Genomic DNA, 19,906 nt, shown 5'->3' with positions numbered 1-19,906 from the left:
AAATTTGGAGGCAAGGCACAGGGGGGAAAATACCCGTGTCAGATGCTTCAGGGAGGAGCATGTCCTGTATTCTCACCATGTGAGCTCAAAGTAATCAGAAAACTCCTTTCCTTAAAAAAAAAAAAGGCACCTTTGTGAAAAGACAGATATTTTGTTCTCATAATTGCTACAATCCATTAAAAGACACCCACAGAAGCAAGTTCTCTGGAAAGCTTTACTTGTCTCTTATTGCTTTCCTTAGTTTAAAGCTCTCAGGCCAGGAGTATTTTAGTTGCTTTTGGTTCTTGAAAGGTGAAAAGAGTGACGCTGACACATGCACCACTGAGACATTTCCAGTTCTGCATCGTAGACCGAAAAGCCAATTTTTCCCCCCCAGGAAGATCTGCAGGAGTATTTGCTTCTGGGCAGGAACAACAAGTACCGAGTTAGTCATCGCGTGCTTCCTGGGCCGGAAGGAACCGGGAAGCGCAGAGGCTGCTATGAAAAATACAATAATGGAAGAAGAAAATTACCCCAAGTGTTTTTGCCTTTTGGAGAAGTTCTATGGAGGTACAGCGTCTTTTCAGGAAACTACCAGCTTTTGCTTGAGAAATAAAAACCAGCGTGGAGACCGCTCCTGACTCTGTGGTGACGCTACGACGCGCAGCATCACCTGCCCTGGGCTGGTTAATCTTCATTCCCTTTTATCAGCCAGCAAAGAGCAGCTCAACGCGCCGGCAGCTCACGGAGTCCTGCTAATTTTGGAGTCCTGCTAATTTTGGAGTCCTGCTAATTTCGGAGTCCCGCTACAGTTCTTCTCAGGAGAGCTGTGTCGCTGACACTTAGCACACGGTTGACCTCCCTGGGCAAGGGCTTTTACTACAGGCTGTTCTGAGGGTCAGAAATGCAGGGCTACAGGGCTAATCCCATTTTCCGATGCTCCCTCATACTGGGAGGCCAGGATGCTGGACAACCAGCAGCGCGCGCATGTGTGGTAAGGAGACAGAATAAACTAGCCCTTTTTCCTGTAGGCAGAGCTGGTTTTGCACCAGAAATCAGGGAGGACTTCAAGTGTCTCCTCCATGCTCTGAGGGCTTCCAGAGCCCAGCAAGGAGGGCAGGAGAGGAGCCCGCCCAGGCTCACCGTGGTGTGCAGGACTGGGTCCTGTGAACGAACGGGATGGCTCTTACCGCGGCCTCCCGAGTGCTGCATAAAGGCACCATGTAGAAGTCCCCAAGGCCAAGATGGGGTGTCTCTGCTAAACACAGGGGGCTGAAGCATCCTAAGGGAAGTCCTGCCTTATAATCAGGGTCTGAACTAGCTCCTTCCCTGGGGGAGTACCTGACAGTGAACCTGCACTCCAGAGACTCAGCCACAGTTATCTCCTGCTGTAAGTATTCAATTAAAGAAGGAACAATAGAAAGCTTTCAGCAACCAAATACTGCACACTGCCAGCTTCCTGCAGTAGCTGCTTGCTGTAACCCCAGGGGGACACAGAGCCAGCACAATAAGACAACTTGTAATTGCTCCATAATCCCATTCAAATATTCCTTTTTAGCACATGTGCAGTGGTGTTTTAATTGCGTGGGGACACACTGCTTGGCAACCCCTACATTACCCAGTAAACAGCAGCATTGTCTCTGCTTCAAATTCCATTAAGTGCCTGCGTTGCAGGCTGCCTTGTGCTCTCCAGCCTGGTTAATTAATGCATCTGTAATGTCCCTAGCTAATTATTGCCTCTGTAACTGCAAAAAGATGACAGAAGAGGTGTGCAAACAATAAACCTTACTTTTATTGAGAGTACGTGATGCAGCGCACAACGTGCGCTCTGCCCTCTGCGCTCGGAAAATCTAAGTTTCAGCTCTCTGCAAAACCCAGCAGTTTTATTTCATAAATTTTTGCTTCTCCAAGTCCGTGAGACGTCCCGGGTGACGGATACATCCCGTGCTCATACCCAGCAAGAACTCACCGACTTTGCCTCTGCCTCTCCACCTCGGCGCAGCAGCACCGACTCGGGCCACCCCGAAGCACCGACATTTCAGAGAGCCCGAGCAATTGAGGGAGAGTTCAAACTCAGAATTTCTTGCAAAAATAATCACAGTATTTATGGCCCTGATAAAGGCTGCTCATCCTTTTCTTAAAGTAGATATAACTACACATTTTGGGTTCAAATGGTAGAGATATTTGGTATAGTTATAGAGAGGTGGTATTTGGTGACTTGGGCATTTCATTGAAATAAGCTTCACGCCAAAGGAATATCCCCATTACCCCTTTTTGGCCTAAGTAGACGCGCTTCAAAACTTATTTGAAAATAAAGTCACAGAGATTTTTATTTTTCAAGTGTATTTTCTGGATAGTAAGACCATTAGAAATTTGATTTTCTCCTAAACAATCTGGTTTAAAAATGAAAAAAATAAGGTTGATACAAATGTGTATAATCCGTCAGTTGTGGAAAATGTGAAATGATATGTGAAATCTTCAGCTTTCAAGGTTTAGTTACAGCTTTCTCATCTCTTAATTCAGCGTCTTCGCTTTCAGTCACAAACAAAACTCAATTGTAATTGGAACCAGAAAAAAAGTTTGTGCAAAGTTATAAGCAGATGCACCAAATTTTCAATAAAGCTGGAACCAGTTCCAGGCTTTTCCGAAAGCTGGAGACCAGAGGACTGTCTCCTGGTTTCAAGTTCTGCAATAAACATTTCAGAGAGTTTTAACGATAATTTCATTATAGCACAATCCTAAGAAGTGGATTTTTTTGTCTGTTGGCTGGAGTCACGGCATCACAGGATCAATAACCGAGTTTGTGCATGTTCCTGTTTAAGGCAGCCATAGATGCCTTCCTAAATGGCCCGTTTCTGGTTTCCAGTAGATGAAAAGATGCAAAATATATTGCTATGTGTATAAAACCAGGTGTTTCATTACATTCGAGAACAGAGGGAGTCGCTGCGGAAAGACTGGTGTGTAAAAGAGGTGTCAGGGAACTCTACCAATACGGCACTTTTCTGTCATCAAAATCAGTAGGGATCAGGCAGCTTACATTTTATCAAAGACAAAGGCACATTAATACGTGCTGACAAAAAGCAGTTATTTGATGGCTCGCCGGGTGAGGAGCCTGGGTTTTCTGCTGCATACGCAATGGGAGCTGCAGATTTCGGAGCGTTGCAGTGCTCGCAATGCCCCCGATTATGCAAGCGGAGCAGAGGCGCCCGGCTCTGCTGGGGAAAGCGGCGACTGCTCCTCATTTCCAGGTCTTGTGTCCCCTTAGGTGACCGGATAAAATCAAACTTCATTATCATAGGCCAAATCTAACTGCATTTGCAGCTGGTTGGTTCTCCAGAGATGCACCAGCAGGCTCTCTCCAACTGATGGAGGATGCGTATTTGCGTCAGACGTGCCGTCATAGCCAGTACCTTTACTGGCAGTTTAACGGGAGAAGGCAAGGGGACCACAAACCTTCCCCTCCCAACCCAAGAAATTGCCACAGGCTCCGATTTGATCGCATCAACAGTACAGTTGAATCATTCAGTACTGCTGCACGGCCTGAACTTTCTCAGTGGGTAGAGATATCCCAACCCCGGGGGCTGTCAAGGCAACATTTTTCATCAGCCTAAAATTAACTCTCCTCATTTAAATGCCACAGAGCTCAGTGATTATCTGCTGGCAAAATGTCATGTGGATGCTGAGCGTACGTTTGCCATATTCGCTAGGCTCTCCCTGCAGTTCAGACACAGATGTTGCTGGAAGTGACTGCGCTCCCCTGTCCTTGTTTTCGTACGCTATTGTTTGCAGGGAGACTTTTCCCCTTGTGCTGGATGCACCCGAGCAGCATAATCCATACTCGGCTCCTTCAGCTGAGCTCCACCTACACTACCAGAGTACAGGGAAAGAACTGATGGACTCAGAGGTATAGTGACACACTGATGTAAATCAGGATGGCAAGGAGTAGCTATAAAAATTTTAAGTTCTAGCACTCTAATGAGGCAACGCACATCTTTAGATTAGCATCAGCATTTGGATAGTTATAAAATTTATTAGTCCCTTTGCATTAATTAGACGAAAGAAAACTGTAACCTCCAGAAAGTCAATATTCCTCCAACTTGAAAAGGAATATTAGAAGGTAGGAGCATGGTCCTCCAATTATTTGTGCTTGTCTCCTTTAGAGAAGGACATGTCTGGGCTTGATTCACTTTGATTTTTATGCCAGAGGAGAGTAATAGGATTTTAATTTATCTGAACGCTCTCCAGGCATGCAAAAGCTCCTAGGCGCTGGAAATTTAAGGAAAAAAGAAAAGAAAAAGAAAAAAAAAAAGAAGGACCTTATGATTTAAAGATCTTGGATGCAATTGCCAGGTCTCTCCCAGGCAGACCCTGAGCACCAAGCTCACACTGTAACTTCAGGCCCCTCGCAAAGGTACTTACAGTGACTGCAGAGCAGCTCAGATGACTACCCTGCATGTGTCTACCTCTGGAGGACAATTCAGCTCGTGAAAAGAATGACTTGAGACGTCTCTCTCTTCCCTATAATTATATAAGCGGCTTCTGTAGCACTTCTGCAAGGTCCTTGTTGCAGAAAACTTATTTACATGCAAAATGCAAAACAAAACAAGAAGACAACCCAAAGCAGATGATGAATGCACAGAAACTCCATTTAGTAATTTCACCCTTCCTTTGTTCCCCCATGAAAGTCATCATTAATTTCAGGATACCTTATGTTGTGACTACTTCTTTTGATCCTGTATTTACAGCCAGGAAATTTTTGTGTGGCCTCTGTAAAGGTGGGAAAATTGAAGTGCAAAAAAGCTGCTGTTTGCATATACTCTCCCAGGGACAGGATGGGGTAAATTACTCCTAGTGATTAAACCACTTTTCATCACGCAGCTTCTAAACTAGAATATATATACCTATCCCTTCCTAAGAGTTGATTAAAACTTCCTTTAGTGACCGGACTCATCAGGCACCTGGACTATGTCTTGTGGCTTATTTCACGGCGGTGGGAAGAAGAGGTAATGAAAACCAGGGAGGACCAAGAGTAAAATTGCAAGCAGTGCTGTCTGTGTGCCCAGCCAACAGCACCGCTGGGCGCTGTAGGTACAGAATGAGGTTTGTAGGACAGCTACCGATAGATCAGGTTTTGGTTAATTGTCAGTAAGCAGCAGCAAAAGGGTAAAGCTGGAAAAGAAGAGAGCCTCTTCAAATTATCTGCCAGAAAGTCTTGGAGGAGAGGCAGACTGTGTCGCCTCACGGAGTGACGGCTTGCAGGAAAATAAATAACTAAATCAATCTATAAATACATAGGTTGGACTCTCCGATGTTCCCTGATTGAATCAGCCAAATTCTTCGTCATAACCCAGGTGACCCTGCACGCACAGGGAAGGGGGGGCTGAATCTCCACCGCTCTCCTCCGTGCCGGCAGCCTTGCTGAACTCCCTACGTTCCGTTCAGGATGAGGAGGCCAAGGGCAAGTGGTTTGGCCAACAACAGCCTGGACGTTTCTGTCAACGGGAGGGCTCTAATTTTTTTTGTGGCCACTGTGGAGAGCGGAAAGGCAGTGAAAGCAAAACTGCATTCACTTTGCAAACAGATTTTCTGCCTTCACTTTCTTCCCTTTTATTGCAGGTCAAATTTGGACCAGCTGATCTTGACAAGTGTCCCTTTCAGATAAGGCAAAAGAGAATTAATTCCCTAAAGTAATCTCTGTGACCAATTCATTAAGTAGGCACCGTGAGTGATGCTGCTGCTTTCAAGATGCCCACGAAGCAGCCCGGGAAGTCAAAACACTTGTCATCTGTATTGATTTTGTCTTTAGGGTGCTCATTTCACTCCGCAGTGATCGCAACGGATCTGCCCAGAAACTCCGTCCCCCTTTGGCACGTTTTAACCTCTGGTGGAGTCACAGTGCCTCGGCCAGACTGAAGCGTGGGCTGGAAGGACCCGTGTCGGTGGGCTTTCTGCCGCAGCTGGCTTCTGGGCTGGTGAGCAGCGCAGCTGTGGGGCCCCGGAGGGCTCTCACTAGGATAATACAATGTTTATTTTCTTTTTCGTCAAAATAAAACCATCACGCTGGCTGCTGTGTTTCTTGTGCGCTGCTATTCTTCAGTGTGCCGTTATTTACCCTTTCAAAAATTCAAGTCAACTTGAAAACAAAAACATGGTTTTAAAACACAATGTTTCACTTTGTAAAAAAAAAAAACAACTTGAAGTGTTTAGGAAATTCAAGTCAACTTGAAAACAAAAACATTGTTTTAAACCACAATGTTTCATTTTGTAAGAAAAAACAATGACTTGAAGTGTTTGAGCTCTTCAGAATTAATTCTACACTTTTCATTCGAAACTATTTACCGTCTTTGCCTTCCACTGGATCGGAATGAAACTTAAATGTCAGGAGGCAGAGATACTTGTTTGAGAGGAGACAATACACTACACTTGTAATATATGTGTGGTTGCTTCAAGCTATTGGAAACAGTTATAAAATTGCTGTCCCAAATTTACAGTGAAAAATATTCATGCTTTTAGTCAAGACTAAAATTTCTTTAGTCGTTTGTACGTTGACCATCGCCATTTTGACCTGCTTTCAAAATACCTTCTGAAAAAATAGGGCTGCCTTGTCCCCAGCAGCGCGGGATGCATTCCCGCTGGGATTTGCTGTTGTCTGTAAAGACGGAATAAGTTTCCATTGATTTTTACTCCTGACCACAACTGCAGAGCGGCGCCACCTCCGAGAGAGCCCGCAGGACCCGTGTGCCTCTTGTGCCCCATGCCCAGAGCTGTACACGCTGACCGGTTGCACCCCTCAACACTGCTATGGTGCTTCCTAATTGTTCATAGGGGTTACGAAGGGAACAAATGGTCCGTTGCGTTTTGATACTGCCCTCAACCTGACCAGGTTGTAATAGGGTCATGATTTAATAGACGTCACGCTGCAAGTAAATGATACCGTTCCCAAAAGCAGAAGGGGCTTGAGCAATACAATAGGAAGGAAAGAAGCTAAAGAATTTGCTTGGAGCAAATTTTAAGGTATGGAGGTAGGGATTAATATCCCCCGAACTGCTTTATCAATATTACAAAGTGTGAGGACAAAGAGGAAAGCACAAACACTGTGCTTCTGCAAGCACCTCTCACTGTGCCAAACCCCCCCCCCGCCAGCGACCATATGTCGTTCAGAAAACCATCTCAGGCGCTGAATCAGATAACGGCATCACCCGAGGTCCGCCCTGCTCTAAGTTCGATGCAAACTGGCTCTTCTAGCTCCAATTTTGGAATTTCACAGCCTGTCTTCTGAGACCAGAATAATTCATTTCCACAGATGTATGCTCCTTAATATCATTATACACTGGCCTGTGCAATCCCTCCGGGAGAGGAGCCCATTTGTAAAGCAATATTATTCCTATGCCATGCTTTTAATTTTGAGGTTGTTATTGATAATGACTTCCTCTCATACATGTCTAGCAGAGGCTGAGCTTTCACAAAGGGAAGGCAGTGCAGTAGCTGTTCAGACAGAATTCCATAGTGTCACTGTGTGATGAGGAAAGAGGCTTTGGACAAACAAGGAACTGCATTCCACGCTCAGATTAGGAGGTTCTAGCATCTAGCAAATGTTTAGGCTACAAAATAAGCTTCCATTACAAATCTTTGCCTTTGATAGTCTTTTCCACCCACCCCTTCTTTTGCCATGTCTCTACAATACTCTGCTGGGAAAGAATATTTGCCTAGCAATGCCAAAAGAATTCCACTTCCACAATCCAGTACTCCAGCCTAGGCACGGTGCAATCTGTACGTAACCTCCCACCAGCCCTGTTTGGGTAAGTCAGCGATTGCCATTCACCTAATGACTACGGGGAGATACTGGGAAACTGCATTAGCTCTCTAGAGAGCTGTCTTTAAGAGGGAAGGTCTGGGATGCAGGAATCTGAGAGACGGTTTCCCTTACATCTGGCCGTTAGGAGACTAACAAGGACAAATCTCAAGAAGGGGACAATATTAATAGTAAGCAAGGGCCAGAATCTGTGAGGCAGGGTGCTGATTACTCATACCAAGCCGAAAACCCTTGCTAGTGTTTCAGAGAGAACCCATGCTTCGTCAAGGTGAAAAAAAATAAAATCCAAATACCACCAACAGAAAAGACTTGGGTCCACAGTGCCATCTCATAGCTAAAATCCTTAAACACCAAAGGGCAAAACTACTTCTAAAAGCTTTTTTGCATCTCTGACCCTTTCTTTGTTTCCACGTCTCCAGATAGGAATTCTCTCCTGAGCGCTGCCTTCCCCTTAAAGGCCCCGGTGGGACCATGGCACGCTGCCAGCCCCCGGCTCAGAAAACCTGCCTGAAGGGAGCGTCAGCATCCCCGGGTGCTAAAACACGCTTGGCTGTGCTAGAAGCAGAGCAGACAGGGCCTGCCAGCTCCTCCTCAAAGCCTAGAATCAATGAATTAGCTCCAAGGGGTAAACCGAACCCCATGGTGCCCTGTCTTTTAGGTAAGACTCCAGAGCAAATGCATCCTGCTCCCTAGCCAGAGCCCTAGGAGATGCACCGCATCCCCCCTGCGGAAAGGAGCCTGGAGGCCTTTGTGGCCTGCTGCCACCTCCCTTCTCTACGCTTCGGCAAGCTGAGGCACACAACTTTTCCAGATTTATTATATACGGACGCAGACTTCTTTCATCACTTGCCACAAATACACCCATAGGAGGAAATCGGGAGTCAACTGAGTCTATTTCCTCATCCACCCATTACACAGCATTGTTTTAAGCTGTTAAACAGCTGCTGGGTTGCAAGAGTCACAAAAGCAGTTTCTGTATTTTTCCTCTTTGAGCTCCTTTTGAAAATATATGTCCTGCATCACGTGCAAGTCATTCAGTTTCAGCACATGCTGTTTTATGGGATATAGTAATACTCGGGCATTTCCTTCATAGCCTCCGTTAAAAAGCAATACTACAGCAATACCTAAAATAGCGCAGTTACAGCCAATTTTTAATACAGAGGAGAAATGGGAAAAGATTTGCGCCACGAATTTTGATCACAGGAAACAGGACCACAAGAGACCTCATGAATTCTTTTAGTCCGTTCCTTTTTTCCCATGGATCAGTTCTAAGTGATTATGGACAGCTTCTCGAGCAACCCCTTCGTCTGAATCTTGGACTTATAAAAAGAGTGTGAAATACTACAACATGAGCTAAAGGACCCATCTTTTAATTGCTAATTATCTCAGACCACAATATCCCACCTGAATCAGTCACTGGAGAAGGACAAATCCCAACATGTCCTCAGTCCAGGTGACATTGACAGTAAAATCTCAATGTACTCCATTTTTCCCCTTCCCCCCTCAAAATTGTGATTGATTTTTGACAAGTCCTTACCTGTTGCTTCCACCATTCCTTCCAGGATGACCACAATTTCAAATTCCTCCTTCTCCAGTTGGGTGCGGGACATCTCCCAGAAGGGGCTTTTCTCGTTGATTTCATGCGAGATGATAAGAGGTGACACCAGGAACAATCTGTCGTCTCCAGTGTCAAATCCCACGTTGATGTCCGTTTGGTTCAAGGGGATAAACTCTCCTTCTTTGGTCTGTTTGGACTTAATCAGTTTGGCTCTGATGGAAGCCTCGACAATGTGGGAATTGCGGAGGTCTCCAACCCGGAACATGAGACAGAGCTTCTCATCCCTCATGGAAATCACTGCGTTGTTAGAAAACATGAGGGTTTCGGCCCTCTTCTTTGGTTGGCTGATCTTGACAAACATGCATCCCACCATGAACGCATTGACAATGGAGCCCAGAATAGCCTGGATGAGAAGCAGTACGATGCCCTCTGGGCACTTCTCCGTTATGACCCTATAGCCATACCCGATCGTTGTCTCAGTCTCGATAGAAAACAGAAACGCAGAAACAAATCCACTGAGATTCTCAACACAGGGGATCCAGTTCTCATCTTCAAGATGGTCCAGGTCTCCCCGGATATAGGCAATGAGCCACCATATGAACCCAAAAAACAACCAAGTGATGGTATAGACCATAGTGAAGACAAGAAGATTAAAACGCCACTTGAGGTCCACCAGCGTCGTGAAGAGGTCACTAAGATATCGATAGGTTTCTTGGACATTTCCATGGTGCACATTGCACTTGCCACTTTTCTCCATGTAACGCTGACGTGGCTTCTTACCTTCTGCTGATATGAGGCGGGTTCGGTCAGTGGCAATGGGGACATCATCCCGAGCCTGTTTGGGAATCTTCTTAGGCTCTCTGGATGTAACTCCGATGTCCATGTCCTGGTTCATGAAGATCCTAGAATCTCCGGCCATGGCTGGGCTGCAGGAGAACAAAGAAATAAAGTTTAAGACACGAGGAAAAGAGCTGAGACAAAAAGCCATTTTGTTTTACTGTCTGAACCATTATGACAGACCGGGACAAGTAACATCGCAAATATTAATGCTACACTGACAATTTTTGGCCCGTGCTAGTGCAGGGCTGGATACAGGCTGATTCTACAACAGGAAGGCTTTTCGCTACGGCCATGTCTTTCCTCCTAGTATTGTTTTGGGAAACACTTTGAAAGGCTTCAGCACTCCTCTCACAACAACCACTTACTAAATATAATGCTGCGTTGAACTGGACGTTAAATACTAATTCGTAATACACGGTCCCTTCAAACATGAACCAGCTGCCAGTCACTTTGTTAAGGCACTACAGGAACCTCAGAAAAAATGGTGATGGGCACGGTCTGGGAGTTGTGAAATAGGTAAACCGTGTTACAGTTGCGGGTTTGGGGGTTATTTTTGGTCCTCAGATTTTTTTACACCCAAAATGTGCTTGAGATCACAACTGGAAGCAAAGTAAAGATACATCGACATATATTTTCAAGAGTGACTGGAGTTCTTCGATGCCTCAGGTTTTGGGTGCATACCAAGAGAAACCTTAGAAATTAATAGAAAACACTGAGCACTACTGTCTACCTAAATCTCACATAAGTCTAAATTATGCATGAAGGTTTCCCTTGCAGTCAGCAGAGAAAGGCACCTCCAGGGGTAATTCAGATTTCAGGTGTGCTGAATCACCTTCTGGAAGTACCCACCCCCTCCACAAATTATTCCGGGAGCCTGGCCTCCAAATGTGAAATAAGTTTTTAATTTAGCATCTGGAATTACGTGTCTGAAGGTGTGATGAATCCAGGCCTACTCTTAATCAGACATATCAGAACCCACCCCTTCACTTCATCTGACATTAGACAAAAACACCGGACACCTTTAGAAACGAACCGAGAGCTATTAAAAAGCCCACTGTCGACGTGCAAAGCTACACTTAACGAGCTACAGATAAATAATACAAAATGATGGCTGCAATGTTTTTTGCAGGTTATAATGTAACATCCTGTTTACCGAGATGATTAGATACTCCTGTAAAAAAAAAAACCAACCACACGCGCTCTGTTGAAAAATGAGAGTCTGGACGCTGAATGCAGGGCACAGACAAAATTCTCTGTGAAAGACTACCTAAGAAGCCTTAGGGATATCAAAGATAGAGTAGCAATATTCTCCATGGCGTTCGTTCTCTGCATTGTCCTCCGCAAATCCTATTAAAACCTAACTAAATCTATTACTGCTCCCTCTATCTTTAATCTTCTTATGCGTCTGTGAATAAGAAAAGGTGTAGAGATACAATTAAGAGTATCTTGGGAAAGACAATTTTAAGATCGAGCAAAGTAGCTTCATCTTTTCGGTATTAAAAAGCACAAAGGGTGGGCAGGAAGGAAGCAGAGGCAGGATGAATAAATGAAGCAACAAATTTCCACTTCCATTCTGCTGTAGCCAAGTCTGGTTAACAGCAAAGAATTACTCTTAGCCCTTGTATAAGTCACCATCAATCATTACTCCAACGAAGCAGCCAGAGCCTGTTGCTGGAACCGTACCCGCTGGCTGCGTTCAGCAGGGAGCCCAGCCATCTGTCCGCAGCACGGTCCCGACGCTCCTTCCTGCTGGCAAATTTGCCTGGTTTGGAGGGTTTGGGCCAGGGCTGAGCCAGTGCAGCCACGGGAAGGGGTAAATAATCGGGATTAATGATGCTGGGATGGTACGTCAGGAGGAATCGGGCCTGCCGCCCCACCGCGTATGATCCTGGGCATGGGATAGATAACCCCAGCACCGTTCCCTTCCTCAAATAGCAACACCAAGGACTTTGGCAGAATTTTGATCCCTACCTCTTTTCCTTTCACTTCTGAAGGTAGGGCTCCTGGGAGCTGGCTCGTGGTATATTTAGCTCTGTATCCCCAGCCATCTTCTACTACCTGTTGCAAACTCCGGCCTCCCGGCCCCTGGGGCTGGCTCTCTGCTGCCTCATGGCATGTGTCTATTCACACGCGGGCAAAGTGGCTGCTGGATGCTGTGAAATGCTCAGGGTACACATTGACTCTCACTTCCCAACATGCGAAAGCATACGCCGAGTGCAAGTCAGAACAATCACCCACTTTTTTTTTTTTCCTCTTTAATAGGGAAAGAAACATTCCATCCGCTGACTTAAAGAGAACTGGGTACAGAGAAAACCTCTTTGCTTTCTTCTTACGAATGTTACTTTTGATCTTTGTTTGCAATGTTTGATTAATCTAAAATTGCTCCATTTGGACTAAAAAGGTTTTGATCAATCTATGTGAAGAAGGGTAAAAACAGGCAAGCGTTTCATGTTTTCAATTTGAGAAGAATTGGTTTAACGACAATTTTGTTACGCAAGTTACATTTGAAGCTGAGTTTCAGTGACACTGTGCAAGAGAGAACAATCAATTTCAAGACATTATTCTATAGTGTAAGGTTTCATATTTTAGATTCACACCAAAGAGACCAAAAAGATCTTGAGACATATTAAAAAGAACAGAACAGAATAAAAACAATCAAAAAGCCTAAATCCCTAGAAATATCACTCTGGTGAAGCAGGCGAGAGGGACTGCCATTAATGAAAGTAGAGGGAAACCTGCTTTAACTAAAACACTCAAGGGACCGGCAGCATCACTTTTCTAATGCTGCTGATCTTTAACAATAGGTCAAGTGAAATCTTTCTGGCAACCTTCAGGAACACCTCACAAGTGGTCCATTAAAGCCGAAAAATTCCTGCTATATATGAACTTTGCCGACAGCTTCAGTGGCATTACAATTTCTCCTAAGATTTAATGTTAAACTCTCCCATCGTAGTATAAGCATAACCTCAGTATGTGGCTATTGAAAAGAATTAAGCAGATGAATCTTTGCATTAGATTATTTCAAAGGAATAATATTGGTTATCAGTTTGAGCACGGGTTTGGATGTCTGAGGACTAGCCAGCTTTCTGTTCCCAATGAGTTCAGTATTTTTCCCTCTAATTCTGAGCAAATCACTGCTTTTCCCTCTGCCTTAATTCCCCAGCTGTAAAATTTGTGATACGGGTATGAATGGTCTGTGAGATCCTAGGCACAAGAACCTTTTAGGAAATTTGCTATCATTATTTTAACTGCTCTGGGAAACTTAAGCACAAATGACAAGATACTATAAAAGGAGCACCGTAAGGATTTGGTTAACTCCTTCATCGTGTAATACACTGCCACCGCTATCAAGCACACACATCTCTGCCAGATAATGGTAATTACGTGCAAGCATCTCACAGAGATTTAGACCTCAGTTTGTAAATCACTGCTCCCTCCAGCAAAGAGATCTGTGAGATGAAATTTCCTCTTATAGTCACATGCACCGTCCTGTTTCCTTGGCATTTACCATCTTTGGTTAAACGAGGCCAAGATAATAAAAATGTCACTTTTGTACAAAGCCGCTTTCCTTTTGGACAGGCTACTGCAAAAGGAGATGGTGAGTCAGTGTATTATCAACCTTGCAAAGAGGCTTTTTATCAGACTTGCTGTTGCTCAGCTTTTGCCGAGACGACAGACTCGGGGCAGGCGGTGACATTTCGGGCTCTTAGATTTGCGGAAGAAGAGTCGAGCCGGGGTTAGCTAAGTATCTTCAGGAGATGCTGCTTTGCAGAGCCATCTACAAGCCTTGCCTGACAGGGCTGATTTACCTCCCGATAGCTCCAGGTCTTCAAGACAGAAATTTGCTAAAGACATCACAAAAGGTAAACCAAGAAAAGCCTGCAAAAAACTTTTTTCCCCTGCTGACCATGGTGGCTTTTTCAATTTAAATAACGACTGATCTCACTTAAAGAAATGCAAGTTTCAGCGGGGACGGCATTTGCTTCTGGAGAGGTTTAAATTGGCAGGCAGGAGGAGTTTGAAGATGTGAATTTGTCATCAGGTTTGTTTACGTAAAAAAATAGTTATTTTTGTTTGTTTTAAACCTGATGCCCATGTTTTCTTGCATTATGAGAATAAACGAGCAACCGTTCTTTAGTAAACCCTCCACACAAAAAGAGGATTCTACTTAATTCTATCATCTCTTTTCCCAGACAAAGAGCCCTATACTACTCAACAGGGAATCAATACAGCAGTAAATATTCAACAATTCATTACTGAAACACTTGACCTGGTTCTTTTGCTGCCTGTTGGCCCACACCACATAAACCAGAGCCTGGGTTACTGTCCCCAGACTCCTCTGGGACACATATTCTCCATCGGGTTACGCTGCTGCAAGGGAATGAAATTCTTAATTGACAGACACTGGCAACATGGGAAAGCTGGTAGAGGAATAAAGCAAGTTAAAGCAGTAGCACCCAAAGAGAATAAAAGCATCGATCGCTGAACGCTGAGTGCTAGTGGAAAGAGGGAGGAAGAAGAAATATTAGGAAAAGCTGGCCTGAAGAGAAATGGCCATTAGATAGGCGCTGACTGACAGGCGGGGCTTTGATTTCCCCAAGAAAGGCATCTTTCCCACTATCCTTTTATTTACTGCCTGTGCACGACCGAGGTGAGACGAGATTACCTTTTGAGGCATACATACGCATGCGAGAAAAAGAAAGGCAGGTAGGTTTTGTGCAAATCATGTCATCTTTCAGTTTTCTGGCTTATAAATAGAGATTGTTGATGACCGCCTCTTTGGAAAGTGCTTGGAGATCCACAGGTGGAGGGAATGATGCCAGAAAGTTATGCTACTCAAAACCAGGGCAAAACATTTAAGGAAACTGCAGAGGAAGGGAGACCCGTGGCGCTTCACTAATAAACATGTGGTTCAAAAGCTCCCTCATCCAAATAATTGCTTTTCAAAGCGTAATCTCGCGCAGCGCTGAAGGAGGAAGATGCCTCATTTCCTCTTGGAGGTTTCATTACGTCGCAGCACCGCTTTTCTAACCTGCTGACAGGCGCGATTTTACAAGGGAGTTCCTCTGGGGCCAGAGGAGACACCCACCCACCAGTACACAAACTGGGCGAGCGCTGAATAACTAGGCAGCTCCTGAGGAAGCAGGATGACTTTGTGCTTGTTACTGGGCTGGTGGCGGTGCCTGTCTTGCTTGGAGTTCATTAGGCTCAGAAATAACGAAACGGAAAGTGTTCAGTCTTTCAAAAGATAATACCTTGTAAGAAAATCTCTCTGGGTAAGAAGCCACTATGGCACGCAGAAGGACAGAGTTTATGGATGTTTACACTTTACTTCTACCTTTTAATTGCCTCCCAATCTATCCTTCTCCCCAGCAATGCTGGATAATCACACTTGTAACATCCCTGAGCCCTTCCATTCTCGGTTGTGAGGTAGCAAAGCGCCCCCTCCCCATTCCCAGAGTATCCAAATGTTTCACAGTGTTCAACACAGGTATCACATGCTTTAAAACATTATTTATTTCTTCAGTAAGATCTGTGGAAGAAGGAAGTGTTCCATTTCCCATATTTCAATACGGGGAAGCCAGTCACAAAGACATTTGCTTCTTCCACACTCACACTGGGTGTCTGTGGCAGGGAATTAAACCTGGAGTTTAAAAAATCCTAAACAAGTGCCTATAACCGCTGCACCACTCCTCCCTTCCACCAACCCAGCAGCAAATACAGGCCCGATCTGCTTCAGGTGAGTCTAAAGATCACCCTGAGAAGCCTACGCAGCCTGATCTACCTGCATGAATAACCTCACAAGATTATTTCTAATGCCAAGAAATAATGTCTCCGGTCTCTCAAGTAGCTACAGGTTTCAAACAGATTTTTGTCTCCCAACTATGGATTAAAGTATAAAAAAAATCCCATACATAACACAAGTTTGCAGTTTTATTAAATATATTGACTTCAGACCAACGCCAAAAAGAGTGGAGAAACTAAATTGTAATGAGAATAGAGACTGGGGCGGGATGGGTTGGTTTTTTTTTTCAGAAAAAAAGATGAAAACTCGAAAATGCCTTATTGGACATCATAATGACCCTATAACAACTTGTTATAGAATGAGGACTGGAGAACACGGAGTTTCCGCAGCTTAAGGCTTATCTACTTCTTGATATATCACAGTTCAAAGGCATAGGGCGGATGGGAGGACATAATCCATGTAACTCCCACCCAGTTACCTTCTACTTCATTGAATTTAAGAAGTTGAGCGTGAAAAGCCCATGTGCGAAGGATGCAAACACAATATTATGTTCTCAGGTGTTTTTCTTAATATTGAACAGTCAAATGATATTTCCTTTCCCAACAAATAAAGCCTGAATGTAAGCCAATTTGATCCTTCCACCTCCAAGGAAGTGACTCTGCCTGAAGCGCTCTGCAGTCTCTCTGTCTCTGTCCTTTTACCCCAGACTCTATTTTTAGGGGGACCTTATGGCGTCATTGAAAATCTGACCGTTATCTTTCAACCACCGCAACTGAACAAAGCAAAAGAGACACTTTAGTCCTGATAAGACACTCCTGTTTCTCCTGCTACTGGCTGTTGACACAGAGCACACACTGAATATTGGGGAAAGCAGACCCTCAATTCGAAGAGAAAATCCTGCCCCAAGAGCACCAAACGTTCCTGTTCTCCATTGTATTTGGAGAAATCTCTAACGTATTTCACCATTAGAGCAGCTAAGAATCACTGCAGCTGGCTTAAAATAATAAAATTAAATTGAAGGATGTTAATACCACTTCACACTTCTCCAGTAATGTGCATCCAAACAGTTCAAAGACGAACTGACCAAAATGCAGGCTCTTTTTGCCCCAAGATGTTCATCAGTGCCACTGAACCCGCTGCGCAGACAGGAGAAGATGAGTCACGGAGAGACAAACTGACCTCCCCAATCCCAACCTGCCGGTGAAGTGCCACTGCTCACCCCAGATGTCCCAGTGGCTCTCCTGACCTCAAACTGAACAGAAAGTGGCTGATTCTTATATAAAAGAGTCCGAAGATTTGTTTCAGAACATGACTCCAAAACTCTGTCTGCCTTTGTCAGAGTCTGTAAATAATTGGGCTGGAACCTTCCAGAGGTGAAGAATTTTCTCTCATGGGAACCAGAAATGATCCAACTGAGGAGGAACAGCGGGGGAAAGAAGTGAATGCCAGAAGTGATACAGCTGCCCCAACACAACCACAGCCAGACACACTTCCCACACTACTGTAGGAGACTCTGGCTGCTTGGATTGGTCAGAGAACTAGTGAGAGAAGCCGGTTTTGTTTCCTTCCAAGCTACTCTGCTATAAATCCAAGGTAGTTGTCTACTTAAAAGTAAAAGGGTGCAGCAGGAAGGACCCACTTGATTACAGAATCCCTGAAAGTCAGAGATTTTGGGGACAGGGACAGTTTCTGCCAGTTCTCCATTGGGTCCCGAAACTCTCAGGTGAAACCCAAAGGAGACACAGGCTGTATAAAAGTTAGTGTGTTACCCCCAACTGATACATGTGCTGATACAAAAAGGAGGACTCCGGGCATCTTTTTGACCGATGCAGCAGGACATTGGTAAAAAAATGACTCACGCTTTTACCTCCCAGAGCCATAAACACCCCTAGGGATTCCCAGCGCATGAAAAACTTCCTCTCCCCTCCAAGGGCTGAACATGCCACTTCATCGCCTGGAGACTACACTGCAAGGGCTCTTTAAACCCTAAGCTGACTAGTAAGTATCCTAATTATAAAAGAATCTAATCTTTGACTCTAGGTGAGGATTATGGAGTCACTCCACGCGTTTCAGGGCTGCTTACTGATCAGTCTCCCTCTGCCCGTTGTATTCCAGTGCTCTCCACTAATCTGCGACCTGAGCAGTTCATCATTTTTAACGTCTTTTCCTGCATAACACCTGTACTGGGTCTGACAGTGCTTTTGCCCAAGATCAACATCTAATCCCCAGCTTCCCAAAGAGTTCCCCAGCAGCTGCCGAGTTAGACAACAGCACATCTCTAGCTGTCACCCTGGCGGGTTTGGGCATAGAAACCTGCAGCTGACCTAATACCTCGGGCTTGCCCTCCCGCCTTCTGGGTTACAGATCCTTTGCAACCAGAAAAGAAAATAAACGAACTGGGAAAACAAACCAAAGCAGGTAACTTACTTGCTAAGAGCGGCTCCGCATCAGTCTTGTGCCTTGGCACTTCGGGGACACCGGATGGTGACAGGACTGAGAGGTAGGTAAAACAGCTGCTGGAAAAGTGTCCGATCCATGCCATCACCAGAGAGCCGGGGTCGTCTTCTGATCCCTGGGCTGTCTCCTTCCTTCTTCCCTCTGCCTGTTAGTAGAAAACATTTATGTGGCGCTGAAGATTTAAACGCCCCTGTCCCTGGGTATCCCTGATCTCCCTCGCTGTCAGAGCTGAGACGGGGTGCTCCAAACCCTCACCCTCCGCCGCTGCAGCGCTACTTTTGCCTGTCAAACGCCTGCCTTCCCTCGCTCCTGCTCTCTGCCGTACAAATGAATGCTTGGTGGTATAAGGCTTGCGAAAGGGCTGGGGCAGCGGGGAGGGAGAGGAGAGGACGGCGTGTGATGGGGAGCATCGTCTGTTCTGAATGAGCAGCGAAGGGAAAGGTGGCGGGAGCGAAAGCGAAGAGGGGAGGGGTTTCAGGCGCTGCTTCGCACAGCAAGGGCTGGCTGGGGAGGGGGGAGAGAGGTGTATTCCCTGCCTTGAGACAACGCCAGGCTCCCCGGTCACCCCAGGGTCTTTGCCCACCCTGTCGCTTCCCCTGGCGCTGGGTGGTTACTTCTCCTCCCCCTGCCCGGCTTCTCCGTTCCCCCATTACTGGGTGGGCTTTCAGGTTTTTAGGGGGCGGGAGCTGTGTTCTTCTTTTAAAATCACTCAAGCAGAAAGCAGTTCCTAAAAAAAAAAGGAGGATGGGGAGAATGCAGAAGCTGCACATTTAGCAGGGAGCACGTGTGTACGTATTCATCGGCGTTGGGGAAACCCTCTCTTCCAGGCTGGACCAAGGCATTTGGGAAAAGTCGGGAGAAGGAGAGAGAGCGTGATTCCTCTGACACTCTTCCAACCATCGAGCTGCCGAAACGGTGTTTGCTGACCGAGTTGTGTTGGTTGCCTGTGATCCAGCTTGTCCCAGGGAACGCCCTAAAGCTCTTCAGTGGTTTGCTGCATTTTTGGGGTTTTTTGTGTTGTTTTTTTTTTTTAAATCATTGATAATACCACACTATCTCCCTAGTTTAGTAAAATATTTCCTCTTCTGAAAAGCAAATGTCAGGCCAGCTGCATATATGAGGTGGATCTGCCTGGAGACTACAGGTTACCTTCGGGCTTTGTTGCCCTGTTCCCCTAAATCCTGTCCCCCTAATTCTCTATTCCCGGACCACACGCATTACAGCCCACCAGAAATGCTTTCACAGAAGATATTCTGGTCAGGAAAAAAAAACTTGTCAAAGCCAAAGCACTGTATGGGAATATGTCAGTATTGCTGGAAACTGAAAGCTATTTTTTCCACGTTCTACTTTGAATGACTTTCAATATTTCTTTTTTTAATTTTTTTTTTAAAGTTGCACTATCGCTAATGCGACACATCAGCACTGGAATGCCATTTTTATTTTACTGTATGGACATTTTGCAACTTATTCTTTGCATTCTTGTTTTGGACCAGGAAGAAAAATGAACTAGTGG

General features: G+C 45.2%; 1 protein-coding gene across 4 annotated transcripts in view; it reads right to left on the bottom strand.

Annotated features, from left to right (window-relative positions):
- The window catches only part of KCNJ5 (potassium inwardly rectifying channel subfamily J member 5), a 119,878-nt gene that overhangs the window by 60,987 nt on the left and 38,985 nt on the right, over window positions 1-19,906 (bottom strand). The window contains exons 1-3 of one of the 4 annotated variants that reach the window (XR_012584111.1): window positions 18,649-18,817; window positions 18,364-18,538; window positions 9,330-10,276 (exon numbers count right to left, since the gene is read on the bottom strand). Coding sequence is in view for 3 of the 4 variants with exons in the window: in XM_074561432.1 (XP_074417533.1) it covers window positions 9,330-10,269 (940 nt within the window). In the remaining variant the exon portion in view is untranslated. Of the gene's footprint in view, window positions 1-9,329; window positions 10,277-18,363; window positions 18,837-19,906 lie in introns of those variants that run through there. The other 3 variants (XM_074561432.1, XM_074561433.1, XM_074561435.1) reach the window with 3 other exon arrangements.

The sequence above is a fragment of the Larus michahellis genome, chromosome 17, assembly GCF_964199755.1.
Source record: "Larus michahellis chromosome 17, bLarMic1.1, whole genome shotgun sequence".
In the NCBI taxonomy this organism is placed as follows: domain Eukaryota; kingdom Metazoa; phylum Chordata; class Aves; order Charadriiformes; family Laridae; genus Larus; species Larus michahellis.
The sequence above is the reverse complement of the archived record's forward strand: the minus strand, read 5'-3'. Positions and strand labels throughout refer to the sequence as shown.